Source organism: Galeopterus variegatus, unplaced genomic scaffold (assembly GCF_000696425.1).
Source record: "Galeopterus variegatus unplaced genomic scaffold, G_variegatus-3.0.2 Scaffold2519, whole genome shotgun sequence".
NCBI lineage: Eukaryota > Metazoa > Chordata > Mammalia > Dermoptera > Cynocephalidae > Galeopterus > Galeopterus variegatus.
The window spans coordinates 80,071-102,606 of record NW_007728630.1 but is presented as its reverse complement, the minus strand read 5'-3'; the positions used below and the strand labels follow the sequence as shown (position 1 = coordinate 102,606).

General features: G+C 41.5%; 1 protein-coding gene across 1 annotated transcript in view; it reads right to left on the bottom strand.

Moving 5' to 3' along the window:
* The window catches only part of LOC103598150 (stromal interaction molecule 1-like), a 109,243-nt gene that overhangs the window by 67,618 nt on the left and 19,089 nt on the right, over window positions 1–22,536 (bottom strand). The window contains exon 2 of the mRNA XM_008582100.1: window positions 6,432–6,546. Coding sequence (XP_008580322.1) covers window positions 6,432–6,546 — 115 coding nt within the window. The remainder of the gene's footprint in view (window positions 1–6,431; window positions 6,547–22,536) is intronic.

Genomic DNA, 22,536 nt, shown 5'->3' with positions numbered 1-22,536 from the left:
GGGGGGGGGGGGGGGGGGGAGAAGACATAACAACTACAGTTCCTTGAAGTTGATACGACAAACAAACAGAAAGGACATTGTTGGGTGGGAGTGTGGAGAGGGAGGAGGGAGGGAGGTTTCGGTAATGGGTCACAATAATCAACCATATTGTATATCAACAAAATAAAATTAGAAAAAAAAAAATTAAAACTTTATGGTCTTCAAAAGACACTGTTAAAAGAATGATGAGACAAGCCACAGACTGGAAGAAAATTTTTGCAAAGCATATATCTGATAAAGGACTTACATCCAGAATATATAATGAATTCTCAAAAGTCAATTAAAAACCAAACCCAATTTTTTAAAAAAAACAGGCAAAAGATTTAACAGATACTCCACCAAGATACATGAATGGCAACTTATGTCCACAAAAAGATGCCCAACACTATTAATCATTAGGCAAATGCAAAATAAAACCACAGGATAACACTACAATATCAGAATGACTAAAATTAAAATACTGACCATACCAAGTGTTGGCAAGGATGGAGAAGAAACTGAAAGTTTCATACATCACTGGTGAGAATATAAAATGATAAAACTACTTTAGAAAACAGTTTGACAGTTTCTTAAAAATGTATATCTATCATATGATCGAGTCAATCTACTCCTAGGTATTTACCTAAGGAGAAAAGAAAATGTATGTCTATTCAAAGATGTGTATGTCGAATGTTCATAGAAGCTTTATTTGTAATAGCCTAAAACTGGAAGGAGCTCAATTGTCTACCAACCAGTGAAAGGATAAATAAATTGTGGTATATCTCTACAATGGAATACTACTCAGCAATAAAAAGGAATGAACTATTTACACATGTAAAACATGAACAAATATCAAAATAATTACACTGAGTGAAGTATACACAAAGAGAGTATATATGAGTATTATATGATTCCATTTATATAAAATTCTAGAAAATGCAAAGTACTCTGTGGCAGAAGGCAGATTAGGGGTCTGACGGTGGACAGAGATTACAAAGGGCAGTGAAAAAACTTTTAGGGGTGATTAATATAAGTCACTATCTTTAATGTGGTAATGGTTTCACAATTGTATACATGTGTCAAAACTTTAAATATTTACACTTTTTTGTATGTCAATTTCACCTCAATAAGTCTCTTTTTTAAAAGATGATGAAATTAAGCTAAGACAGTAATATATTAGATGCTCATAAGATATTACTGAAGAGGTAGAATCCTCAAGACTTGATAACAAAAATAAGTAAGAGACACTTTCCTTATTTATTAAATGGGAATACAAGTAAGACTTTTATCCTCAAGTGTCTACTTGAAATAAATAAAAAATGACTGTGATAAATATTAAATCACTGCATAGATGCTAGTTGTTTTTATTACCAGAAAAAAAAAATATCTGAAGAAATTTAAGGGACATAAAAAGCCAATTGTATCTTTCTCCCAAAAGAATGTAGCAGCAAACAACTTATGTCTGAGGTTTTTAACTAAATGACTTGCAGATTCATTTAGCAAAGTAATTTTAAAATGGCTAAAAGAAAAGAAGAAACATATCTCCCACTGGGTTTTTGTGAAAGCAAAAAGGGGATGCCAGCTCTTTCATGTTGATCTGACTTTTGATATAATTTAGACTGAAATCTGATGCTACCTGGTCTCCTAGCATTGTGCCAACACAGAGAGGCCAGTTCTGCTGGGCTTTCTCTCTAAAAGCCTCCTGGTTCTCCAGTACTACTCCACTGCCTCCTGCAGAAAAATCCTGTTTTCCAAAGAGTATCACAGACAGGAATGGTGATGAGTGAGCCTATTTCATAGTTTCCAAAAGCCTAGCAGAAAATAAACATTTTCTTATGACAAAGGCCATAGGCATACTAGAACACCAGGTTCTTTTGCTTTTAGCTGGAATCAAATCATATTACTTAGAATCAAAGATTCATAGTTAGATGTCTTTAATTGATTAAAATGGGGAAAGAAATTGTTGGGAAAATATAAGGAAAATGGTCAGGGCCCCTTGGATGTTCAGAGTCTTCCCAAGCATCTGAGGTGGGTATGTACATACGCACAAGTGTTCCTTGTCATTGTCTAATGTAATTGTGCATGTGCATCTGGGTTTTTTTCTTTTTCTGGATTATGGACTTTAGTAAAAAGGACTAACTCATAGATGCATGAAGCTTCTAGAGTACACTCCGGGAAGCCATATTAGGTTGACTGCCCCTAGCTCTGAATAAAGCCTATTATTTCTTCACCCAGAGCTCCAAGGACCTTTTCCTATTACCTAGCTCATAGACCTGAATGTGAAGGGTTTGTGGCCCAGTCTGAACAACGCGCTCAAGGGGTCTGTGAGACCTAGCCTTAGCTCTACAGAAATAATTACTTAAGAAATGTACTTTGTTTGGCAGATAGCATTATTTATCTAGTGTCCAGGAAACAGGAATAGAAACAAGAAATATGTACTTTGTTTAGAAGAAATGAAAGCCATGCCTTACAGGAGAATTCCCCTAGGTCACTGCCTCCTACCACCCCTCACTACTAAGGACACTGTTACTGTTTCCAATGGCTCAAAGACGTAAACAACAATTCAATTTCTCAAAGATTCTACAAAATCTACCCAGCATCCTTCCTTTAAAGAACTGCCGCCACCACCACCTCACCTCATATGGTCCTGGAGGGACTAGAAATTGTAGCACTCCCCAAACCCGTACTCCACACACACACACACACACACACACACACTTTCACTGTCACCACCCTATATGGCAATCTTATTCTTCCTCTGTTACATCTGACTCTTGAGCAAAGACACTTGGGGATGAAAAAATGAATGAAGCTGAGTCATCTGAGAGCGGCCAACTAGAAAAGCCAATCCCCTAGTCTCTGCTGCTGAGATCCCTGGAGTTGCGCTTGTTCTTGGTCCTTCCTCAACCCTGCTTGTTCAGTTCTTCCTTACTTAATTACTTAATGTTGCATAATAAAGAATTTAGCTAGTCTTTGTCCTCAGTTCCTGGGAGGTAACCACTAAACTGTTGGAATTTTTCCAGTGACAAGAGTGTCTTTATTCATGGTGGGCCTCATGGATCACATCTGAGTTCATGCTAATGAGATGACACAGGTTACCAGAAAAGTCAACCATGTGATTAGAGGGTTGGGACTTTGAGCTAGGTGATACCAATCCAACCACCTGGAAGGGAAAGGGAGCTGGAGATTAAGGTCAATCACGTGGCTAATAATTTAATCAGTCATGCCTATGTAATGAAACCCTAATAAAAACACTGGACACCACAGTTTGGTTGAGTTTCCTGGCTGGAAAACACATTGATGTGCTGGGAGAGTGATGTACCAGGAGAGGACACAAAAGTGCCACATTTGGGACCCTCCCAGATCTCATCCTATGGGTCTCTTCTTTTGGCAGGTCCTGATTTGTATCCTTCATGATAAAACCGTAATCATAAGTATAGAACTTTCCTGAGTTCTATGAGCAGTTCTAGTGAATTATCAAACCTGAGGGGGTCGTGGGAATCCCCTAATTTGTAGCCAGTTGGTCAGAAGTACAGGTGGCCTGGGAATACCCTGAACTTATTATGGCTGGTGTCTGAAGTGAGGGAAGTCTTGTTAGGGACTGTACCCTTAATTTGTGAAGTCCACATTAACTTCAGGTAGTTAGTGATAGAATTATATTATTTAATCTCTCTCTTTGCCTCATTTGTCTCACCTGTAAATGTAGATAATCATAGCATCTATACTTAATGAAGTTTTTGTGAGGAATAAGTGAGTTAATACATGTAAAACACTTAAAACAGTGCTTAGCACATATTAAACACTATATAAATGTTAGTAACAGTGGGTTTTGAGTTGTTTTCATGCTAAAGTCCAGAGCTAGCTAATCTAGAAATTAGCAGGGTTTTCTGCTAAAATCTAAATAACACAGAGAAAAGACTGGCTCCCAACATTAGTCAGAAAATGTTAACAACACTAATCATACAGATGATATTGACATTAGCCAGCTAATATTCTGAACACAAATGACCACTGCTAATATCTACATCATCTATCTAACTCAGACCAGCCAGCTTGAGTCAGTGCCAGAATATTACATGCTTTTTGTAACACTGGAAATCACCACTTCAAAGAGATTAGGGGCCTTACTCTGAGTAATGAAGTAAATTATTGGGAAGAATAGAACACAAGAAGATTCTCACTTTTAGTTTGTCAAACCACCAGGTATAAAAAACATGGAAAGCAAATCCTAAAATGGTACATATAATATATATAATTTCTTATATCTTAGCTGTGAGCTACATCATTGTGCATTGAAATTGTGTTTTTCTCTGCTCATGGGTAATGGGGACACTCCCCACAAAAAATGTGCTTTATTGTCTTCCATTTTCCTGTAATTTAGAATACACTGGAAGTGTTCCAAATTGCTGCTGAGTCCAGAAATAAGGTTCTTACCAGAGAATTGCCAGGAGCTGTTTTCTAGTATGATGATTTAGTCCCTCCGTTTCTGCCCTCTTGGTCACTTTCCATTCCCAGATACTTCAATGTGAGCTTTTAGAAAAGGCCAGGAATGCCCTCCCTGCCATCTTTCATTCTAAGTTCCTACTTTTGAAACCCACTCTTAAAAACTAGGCACCTTGTCTTCATGTTATTAAAGAGAAAAAAAGAAAACCAAAATTAAATGGTACTAATGGAAGATTTTTACTGGCCATGCTGGTATAATTCCAAAGATCATGTCACAGTTGGATCTTCATCAGTAGACAGCCTAAGTTGCTCATGAGCTATTTTTTAAAAAGCCCCCATAAGGAACTCATCTTTTAAAAATTCCAGGAAGCTCCCTCCTATACCTTATGCTTCTTCTAAATTAATAAAACAGAGTTGGGCCGGCCCGGTGGCGCACTGGAGAGTGCGCCGCTTGGGAGCGTGGTGGCGCTCCCGCCGAGGGTTCGGATCCCATGTGGAGACCGGTTCCCGCTCACTGGCTGAGCGCGGTGCAGGCGCAACACCGAGGGTTGCGTTCCTGTTGCTGGTCCCCGCGTTCCTGTTGCTGGTCCCCGGTACGGGCGCGACACGGAGGGTTGCGATCCCATTACCGGTCAGTAAAAAAGACAAAAAGGAAAAATAAAAATAAAAATAAAAATAAATAAATAAATAAAAATAAAACAAAGAGTTAAAACAAGAAGCATCAGCCTGTCTATCCCAGGACCAGGATTAGAATCCAGGTCTTCTTGCTTCAAATATAACATTCTCCATCTACATTACAGATCATCTCTTTCAGATCTAAATTTCTATAATCCCAGATAAGAATTTAAATAAAAATAGAAATTGGCTCATTCCTATCAAAACTATTCTTCTCTGTCACCAGACCAGTGCTTTCTACCAAGATGGTATAGAAAGGCATTGGCCTAAGGAGTAGAAGGCCCAGGTCTAAGTACTGGCTCTACTCAATGACAATGAACAAGTAACTTTATAAATGAAGGCCTAAGTTTCCTCATCTGAAACCAAGGACCCAGGTGGTCACTTACGTTTAACCCTCCTTAGCATCAGGACTTACCCTAAGAGACCCTGGGAAGATACTGCTTCCAATCCTATTAGTATCAAAGGAAGCTCTCGCCACAGATATAAACGGAGAAGAAGCTAAAGCCCTATTTTTCCCTTCTCTGTCAAGTCTCACACTATTAGACATGCTCTTTCACTCAGAACTCTGAAATAAATGCTCAAGGGGAAAAAAAATGATAGTCATGGTTAGGCAGTTTTACGCAGATCTGAAGTTTTCATTAAGTTCAACATGAGCAGTACAGTGATTGCTGAGGCAATGGCGTCTAATAAGATGCACTAATAGATGCACAGGGTTCAGAACCAAGAACTTGACAATCCTCCTCAACTCTGTAATGATAAGACCACTTAAGGGTCTGCATCCAACTCTAGGATCTAAGAAAGACTAACAAAAGTATTTACAGAAAGGAAACCAAAGAGGAGGCTGAAAAAAATATGGCTTCTTCAAAGAGCTAGGACTATTTAACCTAGTAAAGAGAAGACTCAGGAGAGAGTCTATCTATATTTCTACTCAATCATCCAGGACTCAGCAGAGCTGGGACTAAGTGGGGAGCTACAGAAGAAAGGGGAGACCAGCAAGCTCCCTATCTCTGGGGATGAATCAGCAGAAGCTGGGAGATTCCAATGGAGTATGAGGAGAGGGGTAGGGATAAGATAGAATTCAAAAAGCATTCTAATGAAGAACAACTCCAACACTGTTTGAAGAACTGTTCCCCATTCCCAGCACAGTGACTATATTTGGTCTTATTTAGTGACTGTATGTAGAATCATTTCAATAATTTTCCCTTTGCTAAGAATTTTCTATTCATGTCCTTTTAAGGCCAAGTTGCTGCCCATCTTCTTCCAGCAATAAAATTGACAACCCAGCTGCCTATTACCTTCTGAGGACTTCCATGCCTTCCACAGGTCCTCCACGCTGATGAGTTTATCCTCACCATGGAAGGTGCTGTGTTTCACTGTTGGGTCATGGTAATTGAGGTCTTCCCTCAGGAACTGCAAGGGAAAAGCACACAAGTCACAAGAGATACCTGGGAGCCAGTCTGCCAAGATCTCCACACAGGTCATCTGCTTCTAGCTATGCATAGCACATTCCATCTACCCAATGCACAAGTGTATCATATCACTCACATATCCTTCCATGTGCATATGTCTCGGTTGCCAAGGAGACTACCTTTTCTTCTTTGTTATATGTTTCAGTTGAAAAAATAAATAAATACAAATTAGAAATTCCTTCCTCACATTGTTTGTTTAATTACAGAAAAATAATAAATGCCAGTTAACTGGAATAAGCTAGAAGAGGGGAAAAAACAAAAGGGGAATTAATCATTTTGAGTACTTCTTTATACATTAAGCAACAGTCCAAGAACTTCCACAATATTTTCTCATCTAATCTTTACAGCCAATGAATTATCACACCTATTTTACAAATGATAACAGTAATACTCTCGAAGATAATGCAATTAGCCCCAAATCACATAAGGTTTAGAGAGGTTCAATTACTTGCTGTGACAGTTTTAAAATATGTCCACAGATTCTTTGACAATCCTTCTATTAAAGGTAGATTCTCATTCCTCTGAGCATAGGCTAGATGTTAGTCACTTAACTTCTAACAAACAGAATGTGGCATCAGTGACGCTGCATGACTCCCAAGGCTAGGTTAGAAAAGGCAATACAGATTCCACCTGGCTCTCTCTCTCTTTTGGGACATATGCCTGGGGAGCCCTGAACCAACATATAAGAAACCTAGCTACCTTGCAGCCACCACACTAGAGAGGATCATGTGGAAAGACTATATAGAGAAACAGAGAGATATCTGAGCAGCCCCAGCTGTTTGAGTGTTCTAGCCCAGGAGTCAGACATGTGAGTGACTGAGATTTAGGTGATTCCACCACCCAGCTTTCCAGTCAGTTCACCTGACATCATGTGGACACAAATGGGCTATCCCTACTGAACCATGCCCAGATTTCATATACATGAGCAAAATAAATGTTGTTGCTATATTAAATCACTAAATTTTGGGGAGGTTTTTTACACAGCATTAGATAACTGAAAGACTTGCTCAATGTTACAGCTGATAAGTGATGGAGTTAGTATTCCAACCCCAGATGTCTGACTTTAAAGTCCAGATTTTTCTCCTGCACTGAATATGATGTCCCTTAATTATCTAGATTTTTTTCCTGTAATATGCTTTTACAAGAAAGAAGAAAAACAAAGGAAATCAAAGCTTTTAGAAATTTAACTGGTGATTAGCTTCATAGATACTCATTCAGCTTGATCCTTAACTTCATTAATACGTACCAGACTGAACATTGATTACTGCTTTCTACAGATCCTCAAATATCAAAGAAATATGCAATTCTGATCACAACTCTCACAAGCAAACATTTTAGGATTTTTAAGAAATTTGTCATCCATTTTTCTTTATTACTAGGGTCCAAAAAAGGGTCTGACCCAGAGTAATGCCAGTAAATGTTGTTGACTAAATAAATAGATGGTCCCAGATAACCTAGACACAGTCACAAGCAGACTGGGATAGCCAGTCTGGGGGCAGAAAGTCATTCATTCAATCATTCACTCATTTATTCAATAAATATTTAATGAATATTTCTATGTACCAGATATAATTCCAGGTATTAGAGATGCAGTTAAGTAGTAAACAAAACAGACAAAAATCTTTGTCCTTATTGACCTATCACCCTATTGGGGTGAAAGAGACAATATAAATATAGAGTAATATGGAATGCCAAAAGTAGGAGTATTAGTGATTTGTTGTTTTAATTACAGAAATCAAGGAAGGTCTCATTAAGAAGGTGACTTTTAAGCAAATACTGGCAGAAGGTGTAGGAGAAAGGCATACAGAAAAACTGGCAGAAGACTATCCAAGAACAGGGAATGGCAAATACAAAGTCCCTGAGGCAAGAGCATGCTTGGTATGTTCAAGGAATAACAAAGAGGACAGTGTGACTGTAAAGAAATGAGTGAGGTGGTGATTAGTAGGAGATGAACTCAGAACATAAAGCCCCTTTAGGCTATTACAAGAACTTTGACTTTGCTCTGAGATGGGAACTGTTACAAGAATTTGAACAAATGTGTGACATGATCACATTTATATTTTTAATAGGATTACTCTGGGTGCTGGGTTAAGTAGAGCATAACAAGGGCAGAGGTAGGGAAACCAATCAGGTAGCTATTTCAATAATCTGGGTATGAGCTAATGGTGACATGAAACAAGGTGGTAGCTGTGGAAGTGATGAGAAATTGTCAGGTTTGGGATGTATTTTAGAGATCCAATCTTCAGTCCTCATGATTTTTTAGATTTCATTTATCAAGTCCTTTAAGATATACCCTTTTTGGTCCTCTTAGGCTCCAACATAGACCCTCTTAATCTAAGATTAGAGAAACAGGTAACACATGCAGGCCTTAGGAGCAGAAGTGCCAAAATCTCTTGAAGGAGATTTTCTGCCGTTAACAGTTAACTTCAGGAAACCATCTGATGAGAGATAGCAGCTGCTTATAGGAAACCAACAGGAAAGAGACAGATTTTTTTTTTTGTCTTTTGTCTTTTGTCTTTTTCCGTGTCCAGCAACGGATCGCAACCCTCAGTGTTGCCCCCGTACCGGTCAACGGGATCGCAACCCTCGGTGTTGCTCCCGCGCCTCGCTCAGCCAGTGAGCGGGAACCGGTCTGTATGTGGGATCCGAACCCTCGGGCGGGAGCGCCGCCGCGCTTCCCAAGCGGCGCACTATCCAGTGCGCCACCGGGCCGGCCCGGAAAGAGACTGATTTTTATAGCCAAGTCTGATCACTGAGGCATGTGGAGAGCAGAGAAATTCACACAAAGAAAGTACAAGGAGGATCTACACAAGTGCTCACATACAGGCTCTGTAGGTGCCACGAAGCATGCAAACAGGAGTAGGGTCAGAAAATAAGGCCAGCAAGAAGATGATGTCAAATGAGGAATGGGGGCTGATAGAAGCCCTACCTGAAGGAAGGGCCTAATGACGAACAGAACCTCTTTAGAGAACAAAGAAATGAAGATGCAACAAGCAGACCTTAAGAGTCAAAATGGCAGTGTATTACTATGATTATAAAGAATTCAGGACCTGAAGAATTCAGGACCTGAAGAAGTAGACCACTTGCTTCCTAGGTGACTTTTGAAGGTACTTAGCCTCTCTGAGCCTATTTTCCCCTCAAAATGAAGAAAAATAATTCCTCACATTTGGGTGTGATAAAGATCAAATGAGACATGTTTGCAAAAGTCATAAACTGCCTTTACATGTGTCTTTTATTGGCCTGCAGAGCATTTTATAACATCGAGCCAATACTTAAAATCAGAAAATTTCAGAAAAAGTCCAGCTTTTCAGGCTATCTTTTAAAAAATCAAAAGATTAGGGGCCGGCCCGGTGGCGCACTGCGCTAGTGCGCCGCTTGGGAAGCGCGGAGGCGCTCCCGCCGAGGGTTCGGATCCCACATACAGACCGGTTCCCGCTCACTGGCTGAGCGAGGTGCGGGGGCAACACCGAGGGTTGCGATCCCGTTGCCGGTCCCGGTCCGGTACGGGGGCGACACTGAGGGTTGCGATCCGTTGCCGGACACGGAAAAAGACAAAAAAAAAAAAAAGATTAGCAATACTGGGCACCAGTGACTTTAGAATTTTATATGGGAGAGGCTTAAGGGCTGCATTTGATTGGAAAGGGAGGGTAATGGCTACAGAACTTATCATGAGGTTGTGTTTGCACACCAAGCACACTATTTTTATGTAGATTGTTCATTACAAGTTAATTTTAAAATGAAACATTTTATGAAGATGTTTTATTCACGTTTTACTTAACATTAAGGAAAAAATCAATTTTCCATATCATAGAATAATATATATAATATACAACGTAATTATATATGTATAATATATACTATATATGTTTAAATATATGTATATGTACATATATGCATATATACACATGTTGTACTTTGTGGCATCTTGGAGGTGGAAGAGTTGGCCTAAGGGAGCTCATGAAGGCCTCAAGCCCTACACCCAGATACCTCTACTGTGGTTACATGTCTACATGGCAACAATCTGCCAGGGCTTTGCTGCAGCTGCTCTTTGCTGAAAAGGCACGCATTCTCTAGTTTGCTACAATTTGCACCACTCACAGATGTATGCATATGCATTTATACAGCCCACGCTACTCAGTTACGATGACCCCTGGCCCCTCACAGGCATAGTTTGTGATTCCTGGTATACACTAAAGCACTCTGTAAGTATTAAAGTACAACTCAAATGTTAGCTATGGTTATTATTGGAAGGAGGGTGAGGTAAGGGCAGGAAAGTAAGAGAAAAAGAGTCTTGGTCAAAGGTGTACTCTTCTGTGTTCCCACAGCTCCTGTGCATACCTTTATTAGCCTTGTTATATGTTCATCTCCCCTGCCCAACTATATACCCCCTGACAGAAGTTCCCAGTTACCCAGCCATAAGCATAGCACACAAGAATATTATACTGAGCTAGAACACTGATGTCCAAAATACTTGAGGTAGGCATCTTACTCTGAATACTGTCCCATATCCAGCTAATAGCTAAAGTTTGATCTAAGACAAAGTTTAAAAGCAACAAAAAGCAAAAACAAAACAAAACAGGCAGCTTTGGTTCCCACAGCAAGGATTTACTATTTCAGACTCCAAACAAATAGCTCCTCTCGCAGGAAGAGGCTCCCTAAAAGTCCTGCCTTACTTTGGTGAATGCAGCATTGGCTAGAACTGCAGCTCAATAGCTCTCCAAAGAGCCAAGGCACCAGCTGTCATTAGGTATATTTAGTTCTATGAGCTCAGATAAGTGATCTTCCAGGAGGTGGCACAAAGTATGCAAATCCATCCCAAGTGTTAAGCAGTGGCGAAGTAGTGGAAGTGGGAGCAGAGAAGAGAGAGATATCTGTCTAGAATTCCCACAAAATAGGCCCAGCCATATTGCTCTATCAGGGAAAAGAATTATCTGACGTAAAGCCAGAAGAGGAGCAGCAAATCTTTGGGTGCAGGGGTCTGGGCAGCTCTCCTGGGTTCTTCCTTAGAACCAATTGCTCCTTCTTCCCTTTACAGCCATCATTTCCTCAATATACTTTCTAGGTGTCATCTTTTTTCATGTCCTTTGGGTACACCAATTATGCGGAGGTTATTTTGTTTGAAGGAGTCACATAATTGTTGCAATTATTTCATTTTTTCTTATTCTTGTCTCTTTTCGCTCTTCTGATTGGATAATTCTGTATATTCTATCTTCAAGCTGATTCTTTCCTCCACTTGATCAAGTCTGTTGAAGCTTTCTATTGAGATTTTCAGTTCAGATAATGCACTCTTACTTCTAGAATTTCAATTTTTTTTCCTTAATTGATTCTATTTCTTTGTCAAGTTTCTTGTTCTGCTCCTGGATCAAACACCATTTAACTTTTTATCTGTATTTTCTTGTGACTCCCTGAACATCTTTAAGAGGATTATTCTGAATTCTCTGTCAGACATTTCATAAATCCGCTGTTCCTCTGGGTCCGTTGCTGGCGCTTTGCTGGTTTCCTTTGGTGGTGTCACATTTCTTTGTTCTTTCTTGATTTTTATGTCTTTACATTGATACCTGTGCATTTCAGGAGACAGCTACCTTTTCCAGGTTTTATAGGTATTCTTTGGTGGTATTAGTCCTTTACTGCTCAAAATCAGAACTTTGTCTCTGGTCTCTGGTTTTTCCCATTCTGTGATGGATTAATAGAGACTGCCACCCCTTATGTACTGCCCTGGAACTGATATGCTGTGCTGTGGCTAATTGCCAGATTGGGGGAAACTTCCTACAGGGACCAGAACTTGGACTCTGTGTCTGAGTTAAATTGCCGCCTTACTGTCATTTCTCAAGCTACGAAAACAATTTTGTGCAGACCAGATTTTAACTGTCAGCCTTTTAGCTACTTCCAGGTCATGTAGGGTCACCACAGACACAAATGAGCTATGTCGAAATTCCATCCCGGGACTGAGTATTTTCCACAAACTGCACTCCATGCAGTTGTATCGCACCAACCAGTATCCACTGTGTGGTGCCCTTGCCAATCAGAAGGCAGAACAGCTGCCTACACTACTCCCTGATGCACCCATCCTGGATCAGCACCCCCACCCCCCAGCACTGCAAGAGTTCCCCATGGGGCAGGCCCCGCTTGAGTCCTCCACAAAGACTCACCAACTTTTGTGTGACTCCTTCCTTCTGTCAGCTGTGGCCCCTTTCTCCTATGTGGGCACTGGGGAAATTTGCAAGAGCTTTGCTGTCCTGGGAAATGGGATGGTACACTCTGAAGTGGTTTTTTTTGCTGGTTTTTTTTTTTTACAGCGGTCACAGCACACTTCTCTCCTGCAGACTCCAAGTAGCTTCATGCAAAGGGCACTGCTGCAGCTTTGCTGTCTCCAGGTAGCTGCTCCATGCATTGTGCCACGCTAGCCCAGGGAATAGCTAGAGCTGGGTCTGATCAGGGTGGTCCCTCCTCCCGCTTGCCTGGGTTTTCCATGCCCTCACAGAGTCAGCAGGTCTCTCTGCTGCTTCCCCCAAGTTGTAGTGATTACACAATGGCAGTTTTTGCGTTTTAATAGTTGCCAGTTGATCTACTGTGGGGGAGCTACACCAGGATCATCTATTCCACAATCTTGGTGATGTCACTCTCTCAAGGCCTTTTATATTGTAGCCCATAGAGTCACTTCCTAGGGACCTCCCTGGCCACTCTTCCTCCCTACCAGACACCTTACACTCCAGAGAGTCAGGAAAACTATGGCCATGGCCAAATCTAGCTTGCTGCTTTTTCTTCGTAAATACAGTTGTATTGAGACATAGCCAGGCTCACTCGTTGAGTATTATCTATGGTTGCTTTTGTGCTACAAAGGCAGAGTTGAATAGTTGTAACAGAGGCCAGAAAAGCCAAAAATATTTACTATCTAGACCTTTAAAGAAAAAGTCACCAACCCTGCTCTAGACACATCAGGCCACTTTGGGCTCCTTGAACAAACCATGTTCTTTTACACCACTAAGCCTATGTCCAAGGTGCTTCCTTTAAAATGTTTTCTCCCACTCTTTACCTGTTAAAGAAAACGTCACTGCCTCTGTGAAGTTTTCCAGACCTCTTCCAAGTTCGTTAATTACCCTATGCTGTTTGTTCCCTTAATTCTCAGGGTATACATCTGTGACAGTATTGATCCCATTATACTATAATTACTTTCTAATTACCCCCATACTACTCTCCCTAACCAACTCAAAAGTAGAAACTGTATTTATCATTTATCTCTTCACTCAGCATCTTGAAAATTCTCTAGAATACCTTCATGAATGAATAATTTAGCTCTATAAGCCCACCTCCAAGATTAGGGCCTGGCACAGAGCAGGACATGTGGTTACTAATTAACTGAATGAGTGTGCCTCACTTCCATTTGCCCTATAACATGCAGCAGAGTGCTCAGCTTACAATAGCTGGTCAATGCATATTATGTCTACTGAAGAGAAGAAAAAAAAAGGTCCCTAAATTGTCAGCCAATCAAATACAAAAATATTCACCTAGGAGTAAAAGTTACACAGGCCTGAATCCAGTATAGCATGATGGTTTAGAGCTTGATTCTAGAGCCAGGGTGCCTGAGTTTGAATCCTGGTTCTACTACCTTACTTCCAGTGCATCATGCACATCATTTGTAAAACAGAGAAAACAGTAGTACAAAACTTTCATGTTGAGGATATTATAAATGAGTTAATTCACATAAAGACCTTAGACCAGTACCTGGCCCAAAAGAAGCTTTCAACCATGTGTGTGTGTACGTGTGTGTACTATATTTAGAGAAGACTATAAAAATACTAAAAATGTACAATCCTGGGGCCCACTACTAGAGTGATGCTGATTCCCTCATATATAAGGGAGACCCATAAAAGAAGTAGAAGATGGATTTTCTTTTCTTTCTTTTTTTTTTTTAAAGATGACCGGTAAGGGGATCTTAACCCGTGGCCCTGGTGTTATCAGCATCATACTCTCCCAAGTGAGCCACAGGCCAGCCCTAGAAGATGGATTTTCTAAGTGCTTGCTATATAAAGACCATGTGCCAGGAGATCAGCAACGAAGATAATTAAGACAAGTCACTATAGTCTACTAACCTCTAAGGCCTTTCTATTCTACTCTATGATTCTTACTTTGAAAGCTTTAACCCCATTTAAAATAAAAACTTTATAACCTTATGCAGGACCATCTTAAGCTGGCCTCTACCTACCTTCCTTGAAACATCAATTGCCACTTCCTCCCACTCCCAATAATAATGAATTACTAGAAACTCTCTGAAAATACCAGTCCAATGTCTTTGTGCATGCTATTCCCTCACTTAAAACACTCTCCTTCTCGAGGCCGGCCCGTGGCTCACTCGGGAGAGTGCGGTGCTGATAACACCAGGGCCACGGGTTCGGATCCCATATATGGATGGCCGGTTGGCTCACTGGCTGAGCGTGGTGCTGACAACACCAAGTCAAGGGTTAAGATCCCCTTACCGGTCATCTTTAAAAAAACAAAACAAACAAAAAAAAAAAACGCTCTCCTTCTCTTTATTACTCCTAGTCATCTGCTCAGACCTCCATTGCATGTCACTGACTACACACTGGAAAAACTAACTTAGGTCCTCTTCTTCTGTGACTCTATGACAGCATTCACTATATTTTCTTCATCTGTTTCATAGCTATCTCCATTAGGGGAACTTCTTCCAAAGTAAATACTTCGCCTTTACTTTTGCTCCTTTATTTCCAGCATGTAGCATATATGGAGATAAAGGGAATCCTTCTGAGGTCAATGATAAAGCTCAGTCCTTGTCATGGAATCATCCTTGACGCCTCACCATGACAAAACCTGGTCACATAACACAGGTCAAATCCTGGAAGCAGCCTCTAAGGTTGCAGCTTGCCAGGTACCTGGCCAAAATGGCAAAGACTAGGAAACTTTAATATCTCCAGTCTTGCAAACTATCAGGACCAAAGCATCCAGAGTAGCCAAGGACTAATTTCTGGGAACCTTTCTCTTAGGAAAGGAGGACAGAAATAGATCACTAATTAGAAAAGATTTCTGGGCCGGCCCGGTGGCGCACTGCTACAGTGCGCCGCTTGGGAGTGTGGCAGCGCTCCCGCCAAGGGTTCGGATCCCACATACAGACCGGCCGCTCACTGGTTGAGCGAGGTGTGGGCGCAACACCAAGGGTTGTGATTCCGTTGCCGGTCCCAGTCCGGTACGGGCGCAACACTGAGGGTTGCGATCCATTGCCGGTCACGAAAAAAGACAAAAAGGAAAAAAAAAAAAAAAAAGAAAAGATTTCCCCAGAAAGAAGAGATTATCTTCTTAATTGAGGTCAATACATAGGATTAATACATAGCACTGGACAAAATTCATTAAAAGAAAGGACACTTACAAAAATTGATCAGAGGAAAATTCTAATTTGACAGCATGAGAAGCTCCATAAACCTACTCTCCAGTGAAATGGTGAAAATTATTTTTCTAAGCAACCATTTAAAGTCTCTGGAAATGGTCCTAAGGGCATATGGCAAATGAAGAAACATATGTTCAAAAAAATCTACTAAGGGCCGGCCGGGTGGCGCACTGGATAGTGCGCCGCTTGGGAAGCGCGGCAGCGCTCCCGTCCGAGGGTTCGGATCCCACGTACAGACCGGCTCCCGCTCACTGGCTGAGCGAGGCGCGGGAGCAACGCCGAGGCTTGCGATCCCATCGCCGGTCCCCGGTCCGGTACGGGGGCAACACTGAGGGTTGCGATCCGTTGCCGGACACGGAAAAAAGACAAAAAGAGACACACACACACAAAAAAAAATCTACTAAAATTTGGTAAGAACAGCAAAAGTCATAGTATTCTAACCAAGACTTGCTCCCTCCCTACCAACTCAGTAACACAGAAACTCCACTCTAGACTGGGGCAGCCAAGAATACAGGGCTCTCTCTTACACTCCCAGTTGGAGGGTTAGATTCCTGGGAAGAGCAGGACATGAGCATTTCAGATCCTGCCCGGCTACCTGTTATTAAAGGCTAAGTTCTAGATGAGTGTGGCCAAGAGGTAGGCCTCTCTTCTTCTGCCCAGCCCTACTCATAGGACAAAATTTTTATCTTAGATGCAGTGCCACCAAAGATACTGGGGTCCCAACTGCCATCGCCCTGACTCATAACATGGTACTTACACTCTGGGAGAAGCAAGCCAAGAAGACCTAAGGATACTGCCACCCCTCCACCAAGAGCTCAGTTCCTAAAGTGAGGGTGTTACTCTGAGAGAAGCATGTCATTGTTCCCATGTCCAGCTCTAGAACCACAGCTCAAAGATTTTTCCAGGGGGGAGATGCAGGCTGTAAAACAGAGAGCTTCAAATCTCTTCCCAAAAGAAATTATTTCATTTGCAAAAGAGTGTGGAGAAGTTCAAGACTATGTAAACTTTCAGTATCAAGCTGTGGTGAGGGCCAGCCCGGTGGCGAAGTGCGCCGCTTGGGAAGCGCGGCAGCGCTCCCGCCCGAGGGTTCGGATCCCACATACAGACCGGTTCCCGCTCACTGGCTGAGTGAGGCGCGGGAGCAACACCGAGGGTTGCAATCCCGTTGCCGGTCCCCGGTCCGGTACGGGGGCAACACTGAGGGTTGCGATCCGTTGCCGGACACGGAAAAAGACAGAAAAAAAAAAAAAAAAAGCTGTGGTGAAAGGCATTTGGGAAAAGATTAGGAGATTCATTGGAGATATAGGTTCAATTGTAGGCTGAAGAGTTTGCCGGAGAAAACTAGGGAAAGAGACAGATGAGAGGAGCTCTCTTGGGGTAAGAACAAATCTCAAACACTGATCTCAGGAACTATCCCTTAGAAGCCCTAATATGATTCACTTAGTCTGGAAATCAATATATGCTCCAGGACATTGTTGAAAACAAAAGAGCTATCATATAGCAATTAATGAACCTTAAAAGCTGGGTGTGGCTAGGGAAAGAGACAGTCAGAGAGTCCTCCCAAAACCACTGTTATTCAAAGGTGACTGTGGGCATACCCAAGGCTATAAACCCTTAGATGCTTCTCACTGGGGAAGGGTAGCAGGAGACCACTGAAATAATCTAGCCAGTAATTAAACAGATAAATAAGCAAATAATAACAAACCCCAGATGGGTAGGAGCAGTATCCAGAGTTGCTACAATTTCAAAAAAAGCAAAAACAAAAACAAAAAATATATAAGCCAAACAAAGAAACAGGAAAATACAACCCATTAAAAAAAAAAAAAAAAAAAAAGCAGACAACAGATACTCTCCATAAGAGTGTGACCAGATGTCAGATTAAACGGAAGAAGACTACAAAGTAGTCATTATAAATAAATAAAGACTGGAGGAAACCATGATTAAAGAAGTAAAAGAAGGGCCGGCCTGGTGGTGCACTGGAGAGTGCGCTGCTTGGGTGCGCGGCGGCGCTCCCGCCGAGGGTTCGGATCCCATGTGGAGACCAGTTCCCGCTCACTGGCTGAGCGCGGTACAGGCACAACACCGAGGGTTGCGATCCCGTTACCAGTCAGTAAAAAAAGACAAAAAGGAAAAAAAAAAGAAGTAAAAGAATGGGGCTGGCAGGTTATCTCATGGTTACAGCACGGTGTTATAACACCAAGGTTAAGGGTTTGGATCCCTGTACTGTCCAGTCATCAAAAAAAAAGCAGTAAAGGAATGTATGATATGTATGATGACAGTGTTACATCAAATAAAAAACGCATTGAAGGGACGAAAATTATTTTTAAAAAAGAGCCAAATGTATGTTCTGGAGTTGAAAAGTACAATAAGTAAAATAAAAAATTCAGGGCCGGCCCGGTGGCGCACTGCTACAGTGCGCCGCTTGGGAGCGCGGCAGCGCTCCCGCCGAGGGTTCGGATCCCACATACAGACTGGTTCCCGCTCACTGGCTGAGCGAGGGGGGGGCCCAACACCGCGGGGTGCGATCCCGTTGCCGGTCCCGATCCGGTACGGGCGCGACACTGAGGGTTGCAATCCGTTGCCGGACACGAAAAAAGACAAAAAAGGAAAAAAAAAAAAATTCAGGAGAGGGATTCAACAGTAGCTATAAACTGGCAGAAAAAAGAATCAGCAAACTGTGAAGAGAGATCAATGGAGATTACACAATTGTAAAAACAGAGAAAAAGGAATGAAGAAAAATAAACAAATCCTCAGAGAAATGTGGAAAACCATTAAACACACCAATATATGCATAATGGGAATAGGAGATGGACAGAATAAATAAAAGGAAGGAGGAAAAAATCCAAGGAAATAATGACTGAAAACCACCCAAGTTTTATGGAAAATATTAATCAGGGGCCGGCCCGGTGGCGTGCTGCTACTGTGCGCCGCAAGGGTTTGGATCCCATATACAGACCGGCCGCTCACTGGCTAAGCGAGGTGTGGGCGCGACACCGAGGGTTGCGATCCCATTGCCGGTCCCGGTCCGGTACGGGCGCGACACTGAGGATTGTGATCCGTTGCCGGTCACGAAAAATGACAAAAAAAAAAAAAGGAAAATATTATGCAAGTGAGAAAAGCCAGTTACAAAGGATCATATATTATATGATTCCATTTATATGAAATTTCCAGAATAGGCAAATTTATAGAGACAAAAAGATTAGTTGTTGCTTATGGCTGGGGCAAATGGGGAGGCAGGGGGACAATAGCTAATGTGTATGGGGTTTCTTTTAGAAGTGATGAGAATGTTCTAAAGTTGACTGTGGTGATTTATCTATGAATATACTAAATCCCACTGACTTATACACTTTTAATGGGTGAATTATATGGGATGTGAATTATGTTTCAATAAAGCTGTTAAAAAAATTGATGGGTTGGACCAGGGGCCAAACTTTTTCAGTAAAGGGCCAGACAGTAAATATTTTAGGCTTGATGGCTATACAGTCTCTATCACAACTACTCATCTCTGCTGTTCTTGTGCAAAAGCAGACATGGACAATATGTAAATGAATGAGAATGTCTGTGTGCCAATAAAACTTTATTTACGGACACTGAATTTGAATTTCACATAAATTTAATATGTCATAAAATTCTTCTTTGGATTTTCCCCCCAAATATTTAAAAATGTAAAGACCATTCTTAGTTTGTGGAATATACAAAAAAAACCAGGAAATGAACCATAGTTTGGTAACCCCTGGACTAGACTCATCTAATCCTCCTTCCATTCTGGCTTCAGATACTAGAGAAATCTCTCTCCCTTACAATCACTATGATGAACAGGAGGCAACTTTAATTTCCCCCATACTACCTTCCCCATGCATGGCTTTCCGAGATCCTGAGAGATTCACAAGCCCAGCCAAGCACTGAACAGCAGGAAAACCCGGATTCCACTTCCAAAATTGAACCTCCACTTCAATCAGCTTGATAAAAGAGTTTAAGAGCTCACCACATGTTCCTAATAAATGACACTAATTTGGGGGCAGTGTGAGGGAGGGGATAAAGAGTAAGACAAACTCATGCCCCCCTACCCCCGAAGGTCCTGGTTCCTAATCAACTCTAAGAGGGAGAATTTAGGCTTATGTGTCAATGAGTAATTTAAAAAAAAAATTTCCACAAGAGCAAAATCTCCTATTACTATCATACTACCACATAAGAAGACAGAAAGTAGTGCAGACATTAGGGGTTCCAGAAGCCTTTATTAAGAAGCTTAATATTCATTCATTTGCCTAACCATCATTTACTGAGTGGTTACTATGTGACAGATTCTGTGCTGGAATCCAAGGACACAGACACTAATCAGACATATTAAAAGCACCTAGGTGAGACAGATATATAGAAGAGAGCCATACTTGAAGGCAAGAAACACTGTTCTATGTGGAGAAACATGCTATTGCTCAATCCGAAAGACAGAGCCCAGCAACTCTCCAATTCCTACACCCTCATAATGCCTGAAACTTCAGAGTTTTCCACTCTCAATTAATCAGGGAGCCTGTTCACCACCCAGAGATATAAGAAAGCTTGTGATGTGTCATATAAGAAAAAGAATCTCACAGATACAGAATTGAATCATATCTCCTCCACTTAACACTGTGTCATCTTGAGCCTATAAAATGCAAACTACATCACAGTTACAATATGGAGAAAATGAGATAATTTAAGGCACAGTTCCTCATGGTGCCAATATGTAGAAGGTACTTCATAAATGTTTGACTATTCTGAACTTGGATCCGTTGGCAAGAGGACTCACACTATTTGTCCTGGTTTACTCTAAGCGAGCCAGCACTCAGCCTCAGTCCCAGCAACTTCTAATCTTAGCTCTCCCTCCTCGAGATGATAAGTGGCTAGATGAAAGAGGGCATGGCTGTCACCCAGTCAATGCCAAACTGCTGGGGAGCATGTCTACACAGACCAACACCTGGGAGGGCCTGGTGCTGTTGGGCACTGACAGGAAATTAGAAGAAGCTGGATAACACAACAACTATCAAAATATACACACAGCTCTACAGTTTACAAAGGACTCCTTATCCATTATCTTTTTTGAGTCTCAAACCAGCCATTGAAAGTATATACTACTGGTGTCCTTATCTTACAGATGAAGTAAATATTCTCTACACACCTCCCTACTTGCTGTCTCCCAAACTTGCCATGTTTTTTGCCTCCTGCCTTTACTCATAAAGTTCCCCTTTCCTGGAATGCTCCTCTTCCTTTCCTCATCCGGTAAACTCCTGCCCATCTTTAAAAACCGAGTTTCAGTTTCACCCCCTCTGCAAAGACTGCTCTTGACATACCTTCAGTCAGAATTAGAGCCAGCTCTGTTTACTTCTAGCCCATCTTCTCTGGGAAAAAATCCAAGCTCCTCAGTATGGCATGTGAACCTGGTTAATGCCTACCTTTCTAACCTCATCTCCAACCTCTCCCTCCCTGACCCACCATTACATTCTATGCTCAAGTTAAAAGAACCACTGACTTACAGATCTCCAATGACATCACGCTTGTTACTCCAACTGTTATATCCTTCTCACACCCATCCTCAGGTTAACTCCTATTCATCTCCCAAAATTCATCTCAGGTAAAACCTCTTCTGGGTAGTCTTTCCTAACATCCTGAAATGGGTTAACTTCCCTCTTCTGTACTTCCAAAGCATGGAGAGTTTATCTCCTGTCACAACACCAATCAGAATTGAATGTCTTTCTGCCTCAATAATATGTGAGACCTTTGTAGGTAGGAAATTTGTCTTTCTTATTAGTCTTTACACATCCAGCATCCAGTACAGAGCAGTCACTAAATGTCTGAAGAAGAGAGAGAGAAAGAAGTGGGGAGGAGAAGAACACAAGAATGAATAAAAGGAGGAACATTGATTCTCAAGTGAATCACATATTGCCCTGAAACCAATTCTTCCTAATGCCATGAAGTACATTGAATGTGATACACATGCAGCTACAGACATGCATATATACTTGAAGAAATACACATATAGTCAAATAAACACAAATGCAAGTTAGGTCTGAAAGGCAAGCAGGGCCATAGAAGCCAGTTGCCAGTTTCTCCTTAGACAGGAAGAGGCAGAAGTTTAATACCTGAAACAGGGCTTTCTTCTCTCTGCTGGCTTGACATTACTGGCTGCTAGATGTCACTTGCATTCTGCTTACCACTTTGTAGGGCCCAGATCCTGTCTAGACTAATAGCATTTTTAGACTCTTGATTATATTTCTGGCTCTGCTCTTACTTCCAGGTCCTGCATACTGTACTGCAGGCCTAACCCTTTGCCTCTAACCTTCTCCTTGATCCTCAACCTGGTTTGTGGGCTTTTCTCTCAGCCCCTACTTCCTTGGCTCAGTGATCCTCCCCTCCCTCAACCCCTTGTCATCCACACAGAGAAATCTAAATACAGAAAGACATATACCCACACAAGTACAAAATGATGTATAAACATATGCAAAGAAACACCAACACAAAGGCACATATAGACATATACACATATATAGACACATACAC